Raw genomic sequence first — 17,854 nt, forward strand, 5'->3', positions numbered from 1 at the left:
GTTATGTTAATAGTTCAATATGTACATTTACATTTTCCCCAAACTGTTACATTTTATTTAAATTAATGTTTTCTGGCAAAATATTTATTTCTACATTTTAATAAAGGCAAAAATAAAATAATTTCATTTTGGCAAAATGTTACAGACTTGACACAGGCAGTATTCAGTTAGTAAAAAATAGACTGCATTTTCTAAATACATTTCTCAAGAATAGCTTCCAAGCATAGTCAAAATAGAGTAAGATTTTTTTATTTGATAATTTTAAACACCATCACAGTTACTTTTTTTTGATAAGAGCAATAAGTTAGGTGGAGACTGAGGACTGGATCTAGACTTTTACCTTCCACAGAAGGAAAGGCTTCTGTATATGGAAGGCTTTGATCTATCCGATGGATCCCAGTAGCAGAAAGAGGCAGGTGACATTTTCCAATTTTTCCTACCTCCTGCAGGTCTCCCAGCCCTCCAGAACAGTGTGAGGGGGCACTGGGGGCTGCAGAGAGAATTGCCAAAATGTGTCTCCAGCATCTCTATCTTCAACAGGAGAAGCGAAGTCTGGATCCAACACTTTTAAATAACTTCCCAATATCTTACTAATGGGGGGGGGGCAGGACTTTTCTTTTTGTGAAACTTTTCTTCAAGCTAAATGGCAACTGCTGAAGTAGACACACCTAAATCCATCTCTGAACTGCCCTTAACAAAAGGAAGTGGAAAACTGGAATTGTATTAGAATGGATTTGTTACCACTTCAAGAGATACAGATAACAAGAATGAGCTTGAGAAAAAAGGTTAAAGCCACTACACACGTGGGTTTGTCTTACAGAGAATTTATGAATAGGAAAAATGATCTACCCTGTCATTTTCCCACAAGCATACAGGTTGAATACACAGGCCGACATATACAAAGTTGCAAAAGAAAATTGTTCTTTAACACAGACCTGCTTTTAGCGTAATCATATCTAACCTCTTCCTCAGACTAGCTTCTGCATCTCTTTCTCTCAAAGTATTAACAAATTAATCCAGCCTTAACCCTAACCACCACTTCCTGAACATTTGAATTTGTCACATTTATTTTGACCATTCCATCCCAATAAATTGTATGGGCCAGAATCCAGAGAGATTATCTGACCATACCAAAAGACCCATATGCTCCCCAGGAGGACTTCACTGAAGGGCAGCATCATCTCATTAGTTTGCCATGCAGTGCAGGGAACTGCTGTACAAAAACAAAGTAAGTCCTGTTCACACAATGACTTCTGCTAGTGCAACAGAACTTCCCCTCCATTTCCTTCTCCTGCATGTCTCCCCATCTTTTCTGGACACTCCCCCAACCCTCTGAAACAGGGAGAGGAAAAGGAAGGGAAGTGCATTGCACCAGTGGAGGTCCTTCCACAAACAAGACAACTTCACTGGCTACAACCCATTATCTCCAGTTAGTCTACATCTCTTATCTGGGAGGCTAACAGGGCAGTGACATCCTAAACAAATTCTGCACACATTTAATGCCTATAGCACACCCCACATATACTGTAAAACTCATTAATAATTGCTAATGCTAAGAAAGCCTGTAGCTGACTATGGAACCTCATGAGCATTGGGTTTCCCCCTTTTTCATCTACGAGAAGGCAAAGTTCTCCATTGTTCACATAGAATTTTCTCAGAAAAGAGACTGGAAAGGACTTCTGCATCATGGCAAAGTACTGCAACAACTAGCTGCCAATCTATATACTACACTCCCCACAGCATGGCCACTCAGACAGCCTCTACACTGCAAGTGTTCTGCACCTGCAGGTCTAGAACAGCTTACAATGTGCATATCTAACACTGCTTGGAGATCTTCATGAGTCGGCTTCTGGGTTGGCGCCATCGCCGAATGGCGGACTCCCTCCGAGCTCCGGAGGGAGCCTGCTCGGCAGGGGCTGGGTTCTACCGCGCCGGCGACGCGGGGACCCTCAAAAACCATGGGCGCTGAAACCCATGGGCATGGTGACTCGGCGGGCACCGTTTGTGGCCCCCCCGACCACGCGAAGGAGCCTTTTTAAAGGCTGCGGAGCGGGTGACGGGGGGGGGGTGCTGTGAGTCCTCCGCTTCCCCTGCCGAGTGAAGCCGCATGCCATTTGGCGGAGAGCGCTGACTTCTTCCATTGAAAATCTGGACTTAAAAGAATAACCCGTGAGTAATTGGAACTTGGATTAAAAAGGGGAATAAATTTTTTCTTAAATTCGGAGCGAGCGGGGGAGGTACAAAAAGGAAGTCAGCCTCCCCCCTGTTATAGAGGAGCTAAAGCAAAGGACCTGACAACTAAGATCGAGTGCAACCTTTTTTTTTTGATAAAGTTATTAATTTCGCGATGGAAAACTATAAGCTGGGCTGGAGGAGAAAAGTGGAATGTGAATTAAAATACAACCCACCCCCCCCCCCGGAAACCCCGGGAGCGATCCGTGAGAGCGCCTGGAGAGGAGAAATAGAGGTTTTGACAGCTGTCAAAGGAGCTGCCAAAACTGAAGAACAAAAAGAGAACTTTGTTACGAGGACTTTGCTGGTTACATTTGTTATAAATTGGATATAAACTGTTTAAAACAAGGAATAATAAGTTACTTTGACTGGTGGGTGTGATCGGGAATGAAACTGAGTTACTATAATCCCTCTAGAGGAGCTGTGGGTTATTACAAGTGTTGCTGGCATGGAATTTGAATCGGACTTTTTATCTCCTGGGAAACTGCAGAAATGGAACACTATTTTGTCTACAGAGGTCTACACACTAAAGGAGACAATAGATTTATCTATTGAAGAATGGAAGGGACTTGACGTAATGTTTTGTTCCTGAATAACAAAGCCTCTGTAGAGGAATTACAAGCTTTTTGGAATTAGAACATTTGTGCAGGAGAGCAGGGGGGAAAAAAAAAGAGGAGGAGAACAACAAGAACAACAAGAATAACAAGAATAACAAGAACTGGACAAAGTTGGAAGATAGACCCCTTCCAAGATTGGACATTCAAAATTAAAGATGATTAAAAGACGGCAAAGACTATTAAAAAGACGGCAAAGCGGACTGGTGAAGGATTATGGCTTAGATGTGGGAGCTCCAGGAGACAGTAGATATTGACGGACATTGGGAACGCAACCGGGAAAGGGGGGAGGGAAATTTGGAATCCAAAGGGTGTTAAATTACATTTTATTCTTTTTTCTATTTTTTTTATGTTAATCTGTATTTTATATTAAAGAGGGGAACTCGTGGAAGGGAACAGGTCGATTTTAGGGGACGGGAAAATATTTTTTAAATTGGGTTAATGATAATAATTTTAAAACTTGGGGTAAGAATTTGCTGACTCTATTTGAAAGAACTGGAATATAAGAGGGGGTGGGGAGGGGAAGTCCTGGAAAGATGATATTGAAAATAAGGCCTTAAATTTGGATGCTTTTCTTTTTTGTTATATTTGAAAATCTTTAATAAATATTATTAAAAAAAAAAGAGAGATCTTCATGAGTCTTCACTGCTGCTGGATATTCCTAGTGGTAGGTGGGGGATGGAATGTAGGCTGTCCTCAAAATGAATAGGTGGTTTGCAGCAAAGTCCATGAAGCAAGTGTAATATATAGACCAGCAGTAAGACAAGTCTGCTCACCCTTTGGGTGTGGCGGTGTTGTGGCTGGGACTTGATGCGCTGCGCCACACTCTGGAGGAAGCCCTGTTTGTTGGGGGCTTCCCAGCTGGCGAGGCAGCCAGGCCTAGTCTCACTGGCTGGACCTTGGTTTCAGGCCTACCCAAATTCAGCCAATCAATGGCAGGCCTGTGAGGTGGACACCTCCCTGTGGGTGGGCCTGTGGAAACATCGGATTCCCCCAGGTCCGCTCCTGGGGAATAAAAGGGAGCCTGTCTCGGCCTCCTACTTGCAGTTCTAATGGCTTACACCACTGTTACAAAATACTTCAAATGAGTTGATATCATTCTTGCATATCTTCTGTATAAAAGGAGTGCACTATAGCAGAATGCCGCAGTAAATATGACAATGCACTGAATTATGTGTGAATTCATTTTGAATTCACTCAGTATGAACAGCGCATTGGCTGCTGCAAAGCACACACTGTTGAGTACACACACACACATACACACACATTTTTTCAAGTAAAAAACCACCAGCATCTCATGAACTCTCTCTCTAGTTGTGCCAGCCTTTTGTCCAAGACTCAAGAAAATATACTTGAAAGTTTTAGCAAAACTGAGGGCACCAGCTGAATTACTATACAAAGTTAACAACAACTGATAGCAAATCATTTTTTGCTTTTTTGTTGTTGAACACGTTAATTAAAAAAGAATATAGATGTAAAATTATACATTCTATTAATATTTGCATTGCTCACTTTACATATTTCAGTTTCCATGGGTGATCCAGTCCCATCTCAGGTGCAGCACCCATGTGCAGAAAAGGGCTCAAAAGACCAATTTCTCTTCACTGCCTCTTCTTGTCTTTGCACAAGCTATTATAGAAAATTGGAGGTTTTGTGCATACCTCCTGCTCTCCCTCTCTGCATGACACAAGTTACTCAAGCTCAGAGCATGAGTAACTCATGTTTAGGCAAAAAGAGTGAAAGGTGCTCCAGATCTCACATTCCACTTAATGGCCAGTCATGCTTTTGCTCTTAAGGAGGGAAGTAGAGGCTCTATTGACCTCTATGATAATCCTCTGTAGTTCACAGATGCTTCATCCGCAGTGGGATAGAAACCAGATCACATTCAAAATATTTCAGTGCCCACACCCTAAGTTAAAGAGAAATATATATATTTGAAATAGTAACTGGACAATGTTTGCTTGGACTAAGCTACATAATAAAAGGACAGTGACATACAACTATTAGCAATGTTTTGTACCTGCCTTTTGCTGTTTGCACGGGATTCCAGAACCATTGAAATTTTGAATATTTCAGTAAAATTTTATCTGACTGATAATCAGTAGTAACAAATGTATTAGAAACCCTGAAAAAATAGGAAAAGATTTCATTATTCCTACCTAAATGCTATGTGCTTCTGAAAATCTTCCTTTTTTAAAAAAGAAGCTAAAAACACCCACCTGCCTTTATTGCATACATCCAAACTTTTAAATGAATGCAGCCCTTTAAAAAACCCAACCAACCACAAATCATATATATATAGTTTCTAAAAATACATTGGCTCACAATCTGGCACTTCAAAGCATTAGGACCTATTAACATCAACAGGAATTGAATGCAGTTGATTGTGCAGGGCTGTAACCAATGCCTATATATATATATGTATACAATATCAATATATAATATAGTATATTAAAAGTGCTGTTTATATAAACAATTGTTCTTTTTGTACAAAACTTTTTCTGTGCAGTTATTATTTGTAATGTGTGTTCAAATAAAAAATAAACAGGAGAGAAAGCTAATGTAGGGAAGTCTTCCTCCTTGCTGCTCTCTTCTTCAGGTGGTTGTTACGGGTTTGTATCAGGGATCAGCGTTCATTTACTGCTTTGGCTAGTTTGAAGAGAAACAATGAAGTTAGATATTATTCCAACAGGTTTAGCACACACATCCACAAAAGGATGAATCCATCAATATCCTTTAACGGCATGCTGATGGATGTTTCATGAACACTAGGTGCTTCAGAAAGTTTGTAAATGTAGCCAGATAACATACTGCTTACAATATACCTTGATACTACGTAGGCAATGGAGAATGCAATCAATACTTCCCCTGTTCAAACTAATTGTTTTGCTTCACCTCTAAACTGAAGTTTCTTAGTCTTTGAAGAAGGAAAGAGGATATTATCAGTGAAGCTGAAGGCTTGTTTTGGGTACTTTTACTCATTGAGATATGTCTATATTATGTGAAGAACACTGCCCATAAAACCTTTAAAACCATTTTGATTAAATATGGTGGGTTTTGGTGATCAGGATTAAGAGTATACTAAAGGGGGGGAAATGCCCATCTCGTTCCCATAGCAGCTTGAGGAATTCCTGAATAATGTCCCAGTGATTTATTTGTTCTTTTTAATATCCTCCCCTCCCTCCCAAATGGGAGCACAGAGCAACCAATGTCATAAAACAATATGGGACAGTGATCTGTGACAGTGTAAACTGTGACTTCTGGGCTCTTGTTAATATTTTCTTCAGGTGATTTCCTAAGATTTAACAGTAAAGAGCTCCAAAATTATAAATAGTGCTCATAACACAAAGTTCTTTTGAAATCTTATACTTTCTGTACTGATACTTCTCAGAGTGAGATATTAAGTTAGATCCTGCCAAAGAAGGAACCCTTAAAATTATAAATTGTGAAATTGTAGGTAGAATTAAAGAGGAGTTATATGTCAAACTGCACCATGGTAGAGAAATGGGAATACAGATGGAAATGAAATTTCCTTTTGTAGAATAATTACAATTGCTATGATTGTGGCAAAAATAGATCCCTCAATTCATGGCAAAGATTTCTCATATGGAAAATTATGGAATCAGCGGGTTAGGAAAATGACAGAAATCATTTAACATAGAACTATTCCCCCCCCCCCAGCTATTCTGTTACTTTGTAATTTGATGGAGGCTTTTTCCTAGACCCAGCCCACCAATAAAGGTAAAGCTAAAGGGACCCCCGACCGTTAGGGCCAGTCGTGGACGACTCTGGGGTTGTGGCACTCATCTCGCTTTACTGGCCAAAGGAGCTGGTGTACAGCTTCTAGGTCATGCGGCCAGCATGATTAAACCACTTCTGGCAAACCAGAGCAGCGCACGGAAACGCAGTTTACCTTCTCGCCGGAGCGGTACCTATTTATCTACTTGCACTTTGATGAGCTTTCGAACTGCTAGGTTCGCAGGACCGAACAACGGGAGCTCACCCCGTCGTGGGGATTCGAACCGCCGACCTTCTGGATCGGCAAGCCCTAGGCTCTGTGGTTTAACGCACAGCGCCACCCGCGTCCCACCAGTAGTATGTTTCAATCAGTTCTAATTTTCCATTTAATACAGGAAGGGATTATTTGTGCTATTTAGCACATGTGCTGCATTAGATGCCTTTTTAAAGGTGTAATCTTTAGTAGGTTGCTGATGAAACGACACATTTCTCTTTAAATTTTACATCATAGTGATGAGGCAATCAAAATCCCAAACTCACAGCAATTACTGAACACTTCTATGAGCTCATATATATTTCATAAGGTAATTTTTAATAGCAGGAGGCAGGAATCTTTTAGATCACTAAAGTCTGCATGCATTAAATTAGGGTTACGTTTACACTTAAAGATCAAGTTAGCTACCAACAATGTTAAAACATACAATTAATGACAAAATAAGCAGCCAAGAGCAGTTAGTTCTTACTTTCAAGATGCTTAGACAAATGTGTAGTGAAATCCATTGCTTAAGGGGGGTGGCTGAGGTACAGAAGGTGAGGGTGCTTTAGATGGATAGGTCAATTGCGGAGCTAGAAGGGATCATACAAAGGAATTAGGCACCGTGATTTTACACTCACACAGAACAGACTCATGGGCTGGAATACAAGACAGCAGGGTCAGCAGCCAGTGCAGCTAGGTCTTTTTAGTACTGTACATTAATAAAATAATAATAATAATAATAATAATAATAATAATAATAATAATAACAATAATAATAATAATTTTATTGTTTATACTCCGCCCATTTGGTTGGGTTTCCCCACCACTCTGAGCGACTTTCAGCATATCTAAAAACGAAAAACATCAAGCATAAAAAAACTTCCCAATACAAGGCTGCCTTCAGATGTCTTCTAAAAGTTGTGTAATTCTTTATCTCTTTGACATCTGAAGGGAGGGCATTCCACAGGGAGGGTGCCACTCCTGAGAAGGCCCTCTGCCTGGTTCCCTGTTGTTTTTCTTCTCACAGTGAGGGAACCAGCAGAAGACCCTCGGAGGAGGACCTCAGTGTCTGGGCTGAATGATGGGGGTGGAGATGCTCCTTCAGGTATATTGGGCCGAGGCCGTTTAGGGCTGTAAAGGTTAGCATCAACACTTTGAATTGTGCTCGGAAACGTACTGGGAGCCAGTGAAGATCCTTTAGGACCAGTGTTATATGGTCCCAGTGGCCGCTCCCAGTCACCAGTCCAGCTGCTGCATTCTGATTTGGTGTCTAACCCATGTTCGGTCTGACTCAGAATGAGTTTTCTGCCACCGGCACTCCAGCCATCTCAGCAACTGTTTCATTGCCCTCAACTCCAGGGAAAACCACGGGGCTGTCTGGGCTCCATGCAATCGGAGAGGGCGCTTCAGAGCCAGACAGTCAATAGCCCTGGTTAACTCCACATTCCAGTGGGCCACCAGGGAATCAGGTGAAAGGCCATGAGCATGGGATAAAACACCCCCTATTACTCTCTGGAAACCATTTGGATTCATTAAGTGGCATGGGCGGACCATCCGAATCAGTCCCACTTCCCTGCAGAGGGGAAAGGTTACAGAGAAGTAAACAAATTCTGTGCCTAGGTATGCCAAATTCTGCAACAAAAAAGCCAGTTCCTGCAATGTTAAAAATGGCTGAAAATTCTCCCAACTTGCTTGTTTAAGCTTTCTGCCTGCACAAAAAAGAGGATGGAGAACTCCACTCCCTGACCAGTAGAACTATTGCTCAGTACTGCCCCCCCTTTAAAAATGTTTTTTCTCTCCACCCCAGCGCTGTGCTAGAGAGGGAGGAACCTTTCCTCTCTTGGCACTGGAGTAGGGAGGAGCTGTTTTCTGAGCTCTATAACCTTGCAGTGACACTATGCCAAATGAGGCAGCAGTGCTTCTGCATGGTAAGTGAAGGAAGATGTGCTCAATTTGGCATGGGGAGAGAGGGGGTGGCACCAGAAGCAGATTTGTGGGTTGGGTGCAGCCAGCAGTTTTGCAACCCCTGTCCTAGTTATGCATCAAAGTCTCAACCTGAATATCTACAGAATTCCTGTTTTGTGCCTCAACTTTTCATGGCTGATGTAAAGCAGGCAGTAGGACTTTGCAATCATGCAAGGTTTTTTTTTTTTAAAAAAAAAAAAACAACAACTCGTCAGTCAATATTTACAGGAATTACCAAATAAAACTGGCTATTATATTTTGGTGATTTTATTGTGTTGTGATTCAAAATTTTTGCTACTTTTCCTGAGTATGGGATAGAAACTGAAATCAGTAAATAAAACATAAAGCGACCTGGGAAGGCTGCAGGCCCTGCTAGACAAACTGAGAAGAATGTGCTATATTAGTAATGTACTGAAGCACTGAGCTACAAGGAAAACGTAATTAGCGATAACATCTTCATCTGCTGTTTCTGGCTCATGCTGTTTGTCTAACGTACATTGTGCAAATATTAAAGTTTTTGGTTTTACTATACTAGGTTCTATGGAAATTAAAACCACTAAAATATCAATAATAATTTGAAAAATCAAATGCATTCACCAATTTTAAATCTTGGAACGGTACTACAAGTTAGTCCAGATTCACTACTTCATTTTTTATGCCTTTTCTACTTGAACATTCTACATATATGGGCAGAGAAACAGATGAGAAGATGGAGTGCAAGATATAACAGTTAAACATAGGCTTGCAGGGAATGGGAAACAAAGATGGAATTTTACCCCTTGAGTAACGAATCATTCAGCACAGTCTGATCCATTTCGAAGCCGTATTGTGCAGGCAAGTCCATAGAGAACCTGCCAGCACAGCTGTACACACAGGGGCTGCTTTGACATCATGCTGAATAATGCAATTTAATTTCCAGTCGTCAAACTTCTATCCAGCTTTTTGCAATAAGTTTCCAGGCTGTTTAAAAAAATAGTGTCCCTAACAACTTGATACACTATTTGCCATTTCAGTTCTAAATCAGAGTAGGAAAAATTTTGTGTATTAAAACAACAATGTCCTGCTAACAATGTCATGGAACCATGGTAGAGCGATTCCCAGTAAATATATATCTATATGGCGTGTAATTGCACCCCGCCCCACTCATGACATTGCTTCTGATTGCTTCAAGGTAACACTGTGCTCAACACTGATAGCAACCCATTTATGTTGTGCAGGTGAGTCCATGGTGTAAATCCAGTGTCTCACAACTACACTGGAGTGCATTCAAAGAGCACTTGCCTGGGTATACCCCAAAGGGTAGATATGGCCTTGCTGTTGTTCCTGGTATGTACTGCAGTCCAGAAGGAACACAAAACCTTAGAAGTTTGCAGCCATAGGATTAAAAGAACATATTGTCAAAGCCATTGCTTTATAAATAACTGAGCAATACCTGCCACCTCCTTGCTCCGCTGAGAGGCTTCAGAAGCCAGTGCGTATGATATGGTAATGATGCGTTCTTGCTCTTGCAACTGTGAATCTAAATTAGCAGAGTTGTGTTTGTCCTGAGCTGAAGGCTGGAGGTTGTGCATACTAGGGCAAAATACAAAAACACCACATTAACTTTAAGGCATATGCTACACATGTACGCAAACATTTTGGTATACTGCTTGATTGTAGAAAAATATAAAAGGGTCACATGCACAAACATACTCATTTCCAGAATGGCAAAGTCCTCAGGATCATGATGCAATTATGAAACTCTTGAAGCTGGGCATCCAACAGTAGACTGTAGTCTTTGGATCATGTTTGAATGTTTCAGTTGATTTCAGTTGATAAAAGGACTTGTTAGCACATACAGAGAAACATGTTCTATTGTTATTTCGACTGAATAACCAACATCTGGTTATTAGCAACTATGGAGCAGAAATGAGCTGAAACGTTATACTTAGTTGCTGAATAGTCTCCAAATTCCAGTGGAAAAGCACAGTACAGTCGTATCTCGTAAGTTGAATGGAATCTGTTCAACTTCCTAAATGTTCGGAAACCAAGGAGCGGCTTCCGACTGGCTACAGGAAGCTCCTGCAGCCAATCATAAGCTGTGGAACCCACGTCAGACGTTCGGGTTCCAAAGAACATTCGAAAACCAGAACACTCAGTGTTCGGGAGCCAAAACATTTGACTCGCAAGGCTGTATATCAACTAGCCCTGTGCTGCCAGGACAGCCAAGGCTTGGGGCTCTGTGGTGCTACAAATAAATAAATAAATGTACAGATATATTTTCAAAGACCTGAAACAGAAAGTTCTTCTGCTCAGCAGAAAGTAGAGCTGGAGAGCTGCTTCCTCTAGAGGAGGAGAATAGAGCTGCTGTTCTTTTTTATTTTGTTTTGCCTGAAAAATTGAGTCACAGTGTAGTAATTAATATTTGCTGTCCCATTCCAACCCTGCACCTCATGTACTACAATGAAGCTTCAACTGTGTTCTCTAGCTTCCACCAAGTGAGAGACATTAGCTTCCTACGAAAAAAAACCAGTCCGTGGGAGCCACTACCTCTGGCTACACTTAAATTTTAAACACAGGAGACGCTCCAGGGAACCCTTTCAGTTTACTATTCACAGTTCTTGCATTGTTCTCTTGGCATCTTTGGGCTCTGGATGCTACCGGAGGCCATTTTATGGCTGTTGTGAGATGCTTCAGAACGTGATGGGGCAATGGGGCATTGCCAAGCAATGCCCAGGGTGGATCATAGTAGTTGAGCCTTGCCTTGCTTCCAGGCTGTACATGCAGGAAGGTGAGGGAGATGAGCAGTTCAATAGCAGTATTCATTAGCCTATTTTGCTGCAGTGTAAGCCGCAGGGAGAAGCCCAGAACTGGAAACTGTGCCAGGAAAAGGAGGTCATCTCTCCTCAGCAACTCTTCAGACTTAGGGGTTAAAGAATAGTTTAAAAAACCTCTGGGATGAAGAGAAGGATAATTAATTAATTAACTATTACATTTTAATCCATCATTACTTATTTTGACCTCTCTGATCTGTCCTGTTTAATTAATATACAACAAAATATATTTTTATAATCAAAAAGGCTGAAATAAGGAGAATGGCCTTGTTCTTCTTGTCAAAGCAAGGCAAGGCTCTATTATAGAATCAGCCTACTTGAGGTTAGTGGCATTGTTCCTAGGAAATTCAAGACCATGAACACTAGCCTCCTATATTCTAGGGAACGGTTATCACTCAGGTAGGAGATCTCAGCCTCAGACGTATCCTGTCTAGGATGTTCATTCTGTTGAGACTTTAATCTTCCTCTTTCGCAACAGCAGTCTAATCTTTTATTATGCTGAATCAAACTGTTGGCTCTATTCACCTAAATACCTGTCTAAGTCAGCTTCTACCAATTGCCTTCTTGTCTAAGCTCTATGTGGGCTGACATAAATTCTTTCTTTAATATTATCTCTTGTCAACTTGGAGAAGAGGCTGCAGTGCTAATCTGGGCAAGATAGTGAACTGAATGTATTATATATATTTGTAAATAAATAAAGCTGAGAACCCGACAACTTAAACGTGTTATATGAGTTTTAATGGCTTGATCCTAGGAGCTGCTGTTCTGAACCAGTGATCCCATCATATCTGAAGCAATGGAAATCCTCCCCTGTAGTGGTGCTGGACACAGTTTTAGCCTCTGCTCCCAGGGTTCCAACAGCTCTTGATGCTTCTGTACCTCCATGTGGCAGAAGAGGCTATGCTATGCTACGTTCAGTGGTGGGAAAGCGAGGCAGCTGAGCCACATGTCTTTGCTCACTAGCAAGGGCAGAACACGCTGATTTAAGCTGCAGCAGCACTTGCCATTTCTTGTGTCAGTGAAAGCAGGGCTGGGCTGGGCTGTGTGTTCAGCCTGTAAATAAGAGTATACAGAGAGGAAAAGATAATAAAGAATAATAAAGCCCTGCCCTGCTTTTCTCCACTTTCTCTCCTCCAGGGGCGGGCCTGACAGGCTCCATAAAGGACTGCTGCTGCTGCTGCTGGGCAGAAAGGGCTCCATTTTTGTTTTCGAAATTGCTTTTATTTTTTATCTATGCCATTTTAAATTGTGATTGATATTAATACTGCATTCTTAGTGTTAGATTTTATGATTTATGTGGAAATTGTTTCCCATTTGGTTGAATACTTTTGGATGTGTTTTATTTATTGCTTATGACTTTTGTTATGTTGGTAATTATGTAAATCTTGTCATGCTGTAAGCTGCCTTGAGCATTGCTTTAACTATGGAAAGGCTCAGCATAAATAAAATGATGATGATGATGATGATGATGATGATGATTCACCATATTCATTATAAGCAGTAGTGCTGTGGGTGGTGTTGCTGCATTGCTGTTCCAGCTGTGGTGGTGGTGCTGCCTGCCAGAACTGGAGTGGTGGGGAGGGCAGGAGAGCACCATCTTGGTAGCAGCAGTGGGGAGAGGGCATCTGAACTTGCTGCCAACCTGGTATCCCACACTCTAGCTCTGCCTGGCAAGCAGCACTACTCACCACCTCACATACCGCAATTGATTCAATGCAAAAAGTACAATTAGTATTAACTGTAGTATTAATATATTTCTATAAGTTTCTGTACTATGATCAAATGCATATAACTCTACCAAGACTGCAGCAGTAGGTCCCCCCCACCCAACAATTCCAATGTTAAAAATGAATGGGAGTAATATGTTTATAAGAATCTGACCTTGACTTTGTAAGAATATTCTTTATTTTTTCTGCGTTACGGTGCCTTGCTGCTAATTCTTCTGGAGTAAGGGGTTCTTCAGGTTCCAGCTCAACGTATCGCTCTGGAATTGCAACCTTTTCAGGTTTTGACAACTGGTGGTGGCAGGGAGAGAGAATCATAAGTGATTAATATAGCTCATATAGAATATTACATTCAACTGAAACAAAATTGTTCAAATCAACCAAAGGAAAAAAGCAGGGCAAAACAAAAATTTTAACACTTCCTTATGAAAATCGTAACATAATATACTTGTGGGCCAATTTTTTTTCTGAAAACAATGTTTTGATAAAAACAGTAATTCCAATGTTGAATTGCTAACACAAACGACAACAAAGTTTAGCTCTATGTTAGAAAAACGGAATTAAATATGATGGAATTTCTCCCATATGCACCTAATCCTGTTCTTGAGTTCATAATTGGAAATCCTTCTGCATCTAATGAAATGAGGTAGGTGCGATGAGGGAGAAAGCCCGTATTATAGTCTTCTGTTGAAAAACTTTTTACTTTCCCAAGAATTTTAATTTAAAACAATATTTTTTATTGATTTTAATTTCTTGCACCACATTCTTTTCTCCCTAGTGTTTTTATGTTCGTTTTTTATTTTTATGTTGCTACATTTATGCTGGATTTACATGCCCTGTGTAATTTGCAGTGTGTGTATATGTTTGTGTGCTTGTGTGTGACACTGACAAACACACACACACAGAATCATGTATTTTCAAAGCTGTAAATCACACAGAAAATTAAGCTATACATATATAAGAAAATAAAAATAACAGAATTCTTAAAGTCATTTAATGATTTTATTGCTTTTAAACTGAACTTGCATTCAGTAGATTTTCCTCCCTGTTCCTTCATATTTCAGTGACAGCATAATATACTTCATTTGGGCCACCAGATGGCTCTACAGCTTTTCAAATATATGCATAAAAAACGTTAATACCCTCTTGCTTTTCCAATAGCCATGGGGATTATGTGTTACCTTTTGGGGAGAACACGATGGAATTTTAATCTCTGATACCATTTTCTCATAGATCACCATTTCATAGACATCGTGGTTGATAGGTAATGAGAAAGCATAGGAATTCTATTTGACTTTATTTTAAGACGAGTGATTCAATAATTTTGTAATGTTAATTCAATCTGTTTATGGGATGCATGACCTTCGTTGGCCTGGTTCGCACATCACATTAGTTGATTAAATATGGTCTAATGCAGGCTTCCTCATCCTTGGCCCTCCAGATGTTTTGAGACTACAATTCCCTTCATCCCTGACCACTAGTCCTGGTAGCTAGGGATCATGGGAGTTGTAGGACAAAAACACCTGGAGGGCCGAGGTTGAGGAAGCCTGGTCTAACGTGAATAAGCAGCATGCTGGTGCGTGCTGCTGAAATTGCAGGTGCTTCACTCTTTCCCCACTCCTGCTGTGCTGACAGAAAACAAGCCATAGTATGTCTTGTGTTATCTGAACCTGGACTCATAGTGGTTTGCTTCCCCACAAACAGGTGAGGTGTGTAGAATTTCCTGGCCATTGCCAAGATTCGGCCGTCTGGGCGGAAATTGCTTGAATGTCCATAGGGCAAAACAAAAAACAAACAAAAAAAAAGGTTTTTAGTCCAGACACAACTTTTGTGTCTGGATTTTCACTTTTTGAAATATGGCAACCCTAGAGGAGTGGCACGCCAAGCAACTTGGCTTCTGCTTGTGGTTTGTTTGGAGAAACAGGTTCAGATGACACAAACCAGATGACGGCTTGTTCCCTGGCAGCACGGAGGAAAGCGAAGCACCCATGATTTCAGCAGTGTGTGCCAGCATGCTGCTCGTTCACAGTAAACCACAGTATTTTAAATATGGTTGAATGTGATGTGCGCAGCAGACCATTACAGTGGTACCTCAGGTTAAGAGCTTAATTCGTTCTGGAGGTTTGTTCTTAACCTGAAACTGTTCTTAACCTGAGGTACCACTTTAGCTAATGGGGCCTCCCATTGCCGCAGCGACACAATTTCTGTTCTTATCCTGAAGCAAAGTTCTTAACCCGAGTTACTATTTCTGGGTTAGCAGAGTCTGTAACCTGAAGCGTCTGTAACCTGAGGTACCACTGTATCTCCCTTTTTCTAAAAACATAACACATTTCTACATTGTAGACTTCATCACTTAAAGCTGCCTTTCTGGTTGTTAATATTTATCCCGCTTTATACTAAAATACTATACTATACTGTTTTTGCAATGCAAAAACAGACAACTAGCCTTACCTCTCTGCTAATATCCAAATTATAATCTTGAGGTTCTAGGTCTACTTCTGTCACCAACACAGGTTCAACTCTTAGCCAGTTATTTTCCTCTTTGTGTTCTGGGCGCACAGCTCTTTCCAGTAGCTGCAAGTCAAATTCTTGTTCCCGCTTCCACTATTAACAGATAGGAAACAATTACAAGTTTGACCATTCCAACTAAAACACCATGTAGAAATGTTCACTCCCATTACCTCAGATTATGGATTGATACAAGGGGAAGCTAGGACTTACCATAACATTTGCTTCTGGATGCTTGCTTGATGGCTGTCCTTGATGAGGTACTCATCCTGTTCAGCCAGCAGATGGCAATAAAATCTCAGCAAAAAAAGCTGCCAATAGACCAGGGTTAAATCTGACTTTACCAGTCAGGAGCCACATTCAAGTGGTACAGATAGGAGGTTACATGGGGAAAGCAGGACAAAGAACTAAATGCACCAAAAATACAAGGGAAAAGGAAGTATTCTTTGGAATTAATAAGAGGCTATGATCAGATGGAAAAATCTGACCTCAGCTAGTTCATACAATAGAGCCTATTTCCATGTACAAGTGTTTAGGATCAAAAAGTATGGTTTTGTTTCCGATGGTATTGCCTATTATTATCATTTTTTTTTAAATTGGTCCTGTCTTGAGAGATGATATAGCTAATTGCTGGCTTAAGAGAGTGAGTACCCCATGTAGGTTCACCATCTAGGGGAAAATACACATTGTTACTCTGTTAAACAACCTGCACAAATGATAAGCCAAAACAATGTTTTCAAGGCACAACTTTCTGGTAATGTGTTTGCTTTACAGATGTGCTCCATAAATTCCACTGTTTTGAAAACTGTCCACTGTAACAAACCATGTTTATATATTAGATCCCTTAATTCTTACAAACACTCCATATTCGTTCAAAATCCCTTTGGAGTACCTTTTACAACAACAAAAAATTGAACACTATGTATTCTGATCAATTTACAGTCTTCAAAAGCACTGAATGCATGTTCTTCTAAGTTGCAATGAAAATAATCCTACTATTTATCACAGGGAAGCCCAACTATTCACACCAAGTGGGTCACAAGACTACCTCAACACAGAATCTGCAGGTCACACATTGCCTTGCCAAGGTCAAAATTAGATGTCCCCCCACCAGCCCTCGCACTGCCTTCCTAAAGCCAGCTAACCAAGGCCCTGGGCCTTGGGAAGGAGGTGTGAGGCTCTGGCTGGGTCTTTGACCCTCCCACCTCCTCCTCAAAGCTGGGAATGTGCGAACTAGGTATGGGCAGGAGGACTCTAGGACCCTGCAGAATCCTCACACCTCCTTCCCAAAGCCCAGTGCCTCACTTACCTGGCTTTGGGAAGGCAGTGGCGGTCAGGAGGGAGTCAAATGTTGCTGAGAGCTGCCAGAAAAGACCTTCAGTTGGACCACCCTGGTTTAACTGGACACCTGAAAATGTTTTAAGTACCTCTAAAATACGTAATATGTTTCATATAAGAAAAGTTTAGTGCACCTCATTAAACTGCCCTAGAGCTAGCATACTCTACTCATACAATTCCCCACAAAACAACCAAGTTTTTACTATTACAAAACGAAAGGCTTGAATGGAGTACCTACTTTGGGGGAATGCAAATGTGAAAATATGATACCTGTATTTTCCTCTCCAATTAATATGTAATTTTAATCCATTGGCTACAATCCAGAGATCCACACATCTACTGGGGCTGTGGGCCTTTGGACCTGCATTACTCAAACCGTTGCTATGTAGCAGATAGGTTTTGATAATGCAGCTAATAATAATACAATTGACCCTGCTGTTCAGAGGAAAAATAAAATTAACCCTCCCTTAGTCTTTGCAGAAACCAAGCAGCCCTCTGGCTCACAAGCCTAATTGGATCGTTTATGTTCTCACCCATTACCTCAACTCACAAAGGAACATTTCAGTTTTCTCCCAGTGTGCTTATGGGATTAATCTCCCCTCAAAGACTTAACTTCAACAAAGAAAGGATGTCACAGCAGCATATTTGCATTTACACTTTGTAAGA

The 17,854-nt window shown here is 40.9% G+C and overlaps 1 protein-coding gene across 13 annotated transcripts in view; it reads right to left on the minus strand.

Moving 5' to 3' along the window:
- Nucleotides 1–233: 233 nt before the first annotated feature.
- The window catches only part of PLEKHA7 (pleckstrin homology domain containing A7), a 173,086-nt gene continuing 155,465 nt past the window's right edge, over nt 234–17,854 (minus strand). For 9 of the 13 annotated variants that reach the window (XM_079965753.1, XM_079965751.1, XM_079965754.1 and 6 more), the window contains 6 exons: nt 15,794–15,946; nt 13,500–13,633; nt 10,238–10,377; nt 7,328–7,430; nt 3,493–5,495; nt 234–1,849 (listed from right to left, as the gene is read on the minus strand). In XM_079965753.1, coding sequence (XP_079821879.1) covers nt 7,339–7,430; nt 10,238–10,377; nt 13,500–13,633; nt 15,794–15,946 — 519 coding nt within the window. In that variant the 3' untranslated portion in view covers nt 234–1,849; nt 3,493–5,495; nt 7,328–7,338. Of the gene's footprint in view, nt 1,850–3,492; nt 5,496–7,327; nt 7,431–10,237; nt 10,378–13,499; nt 13,634–15,793; nt 15,947–17,854 lie in introns of those variants that run through there. The other 4 variants (XM_079965748.1, XM_079965749.1, XM_079965752.1 and 1 more) reach the window with 4 other exon arrangements.

This window comes from Podarcis cretensis (assembly GCF_951804945.1).
Source record: "Podarcis cretensis genome assembly, chromosome: 1".
Lineage (NCBI taxonomy): Eukaryota > Metazoa > Chordata > Lepidosauria > Squamata > Lacertidae > Podarcis > Podarcis cretensis.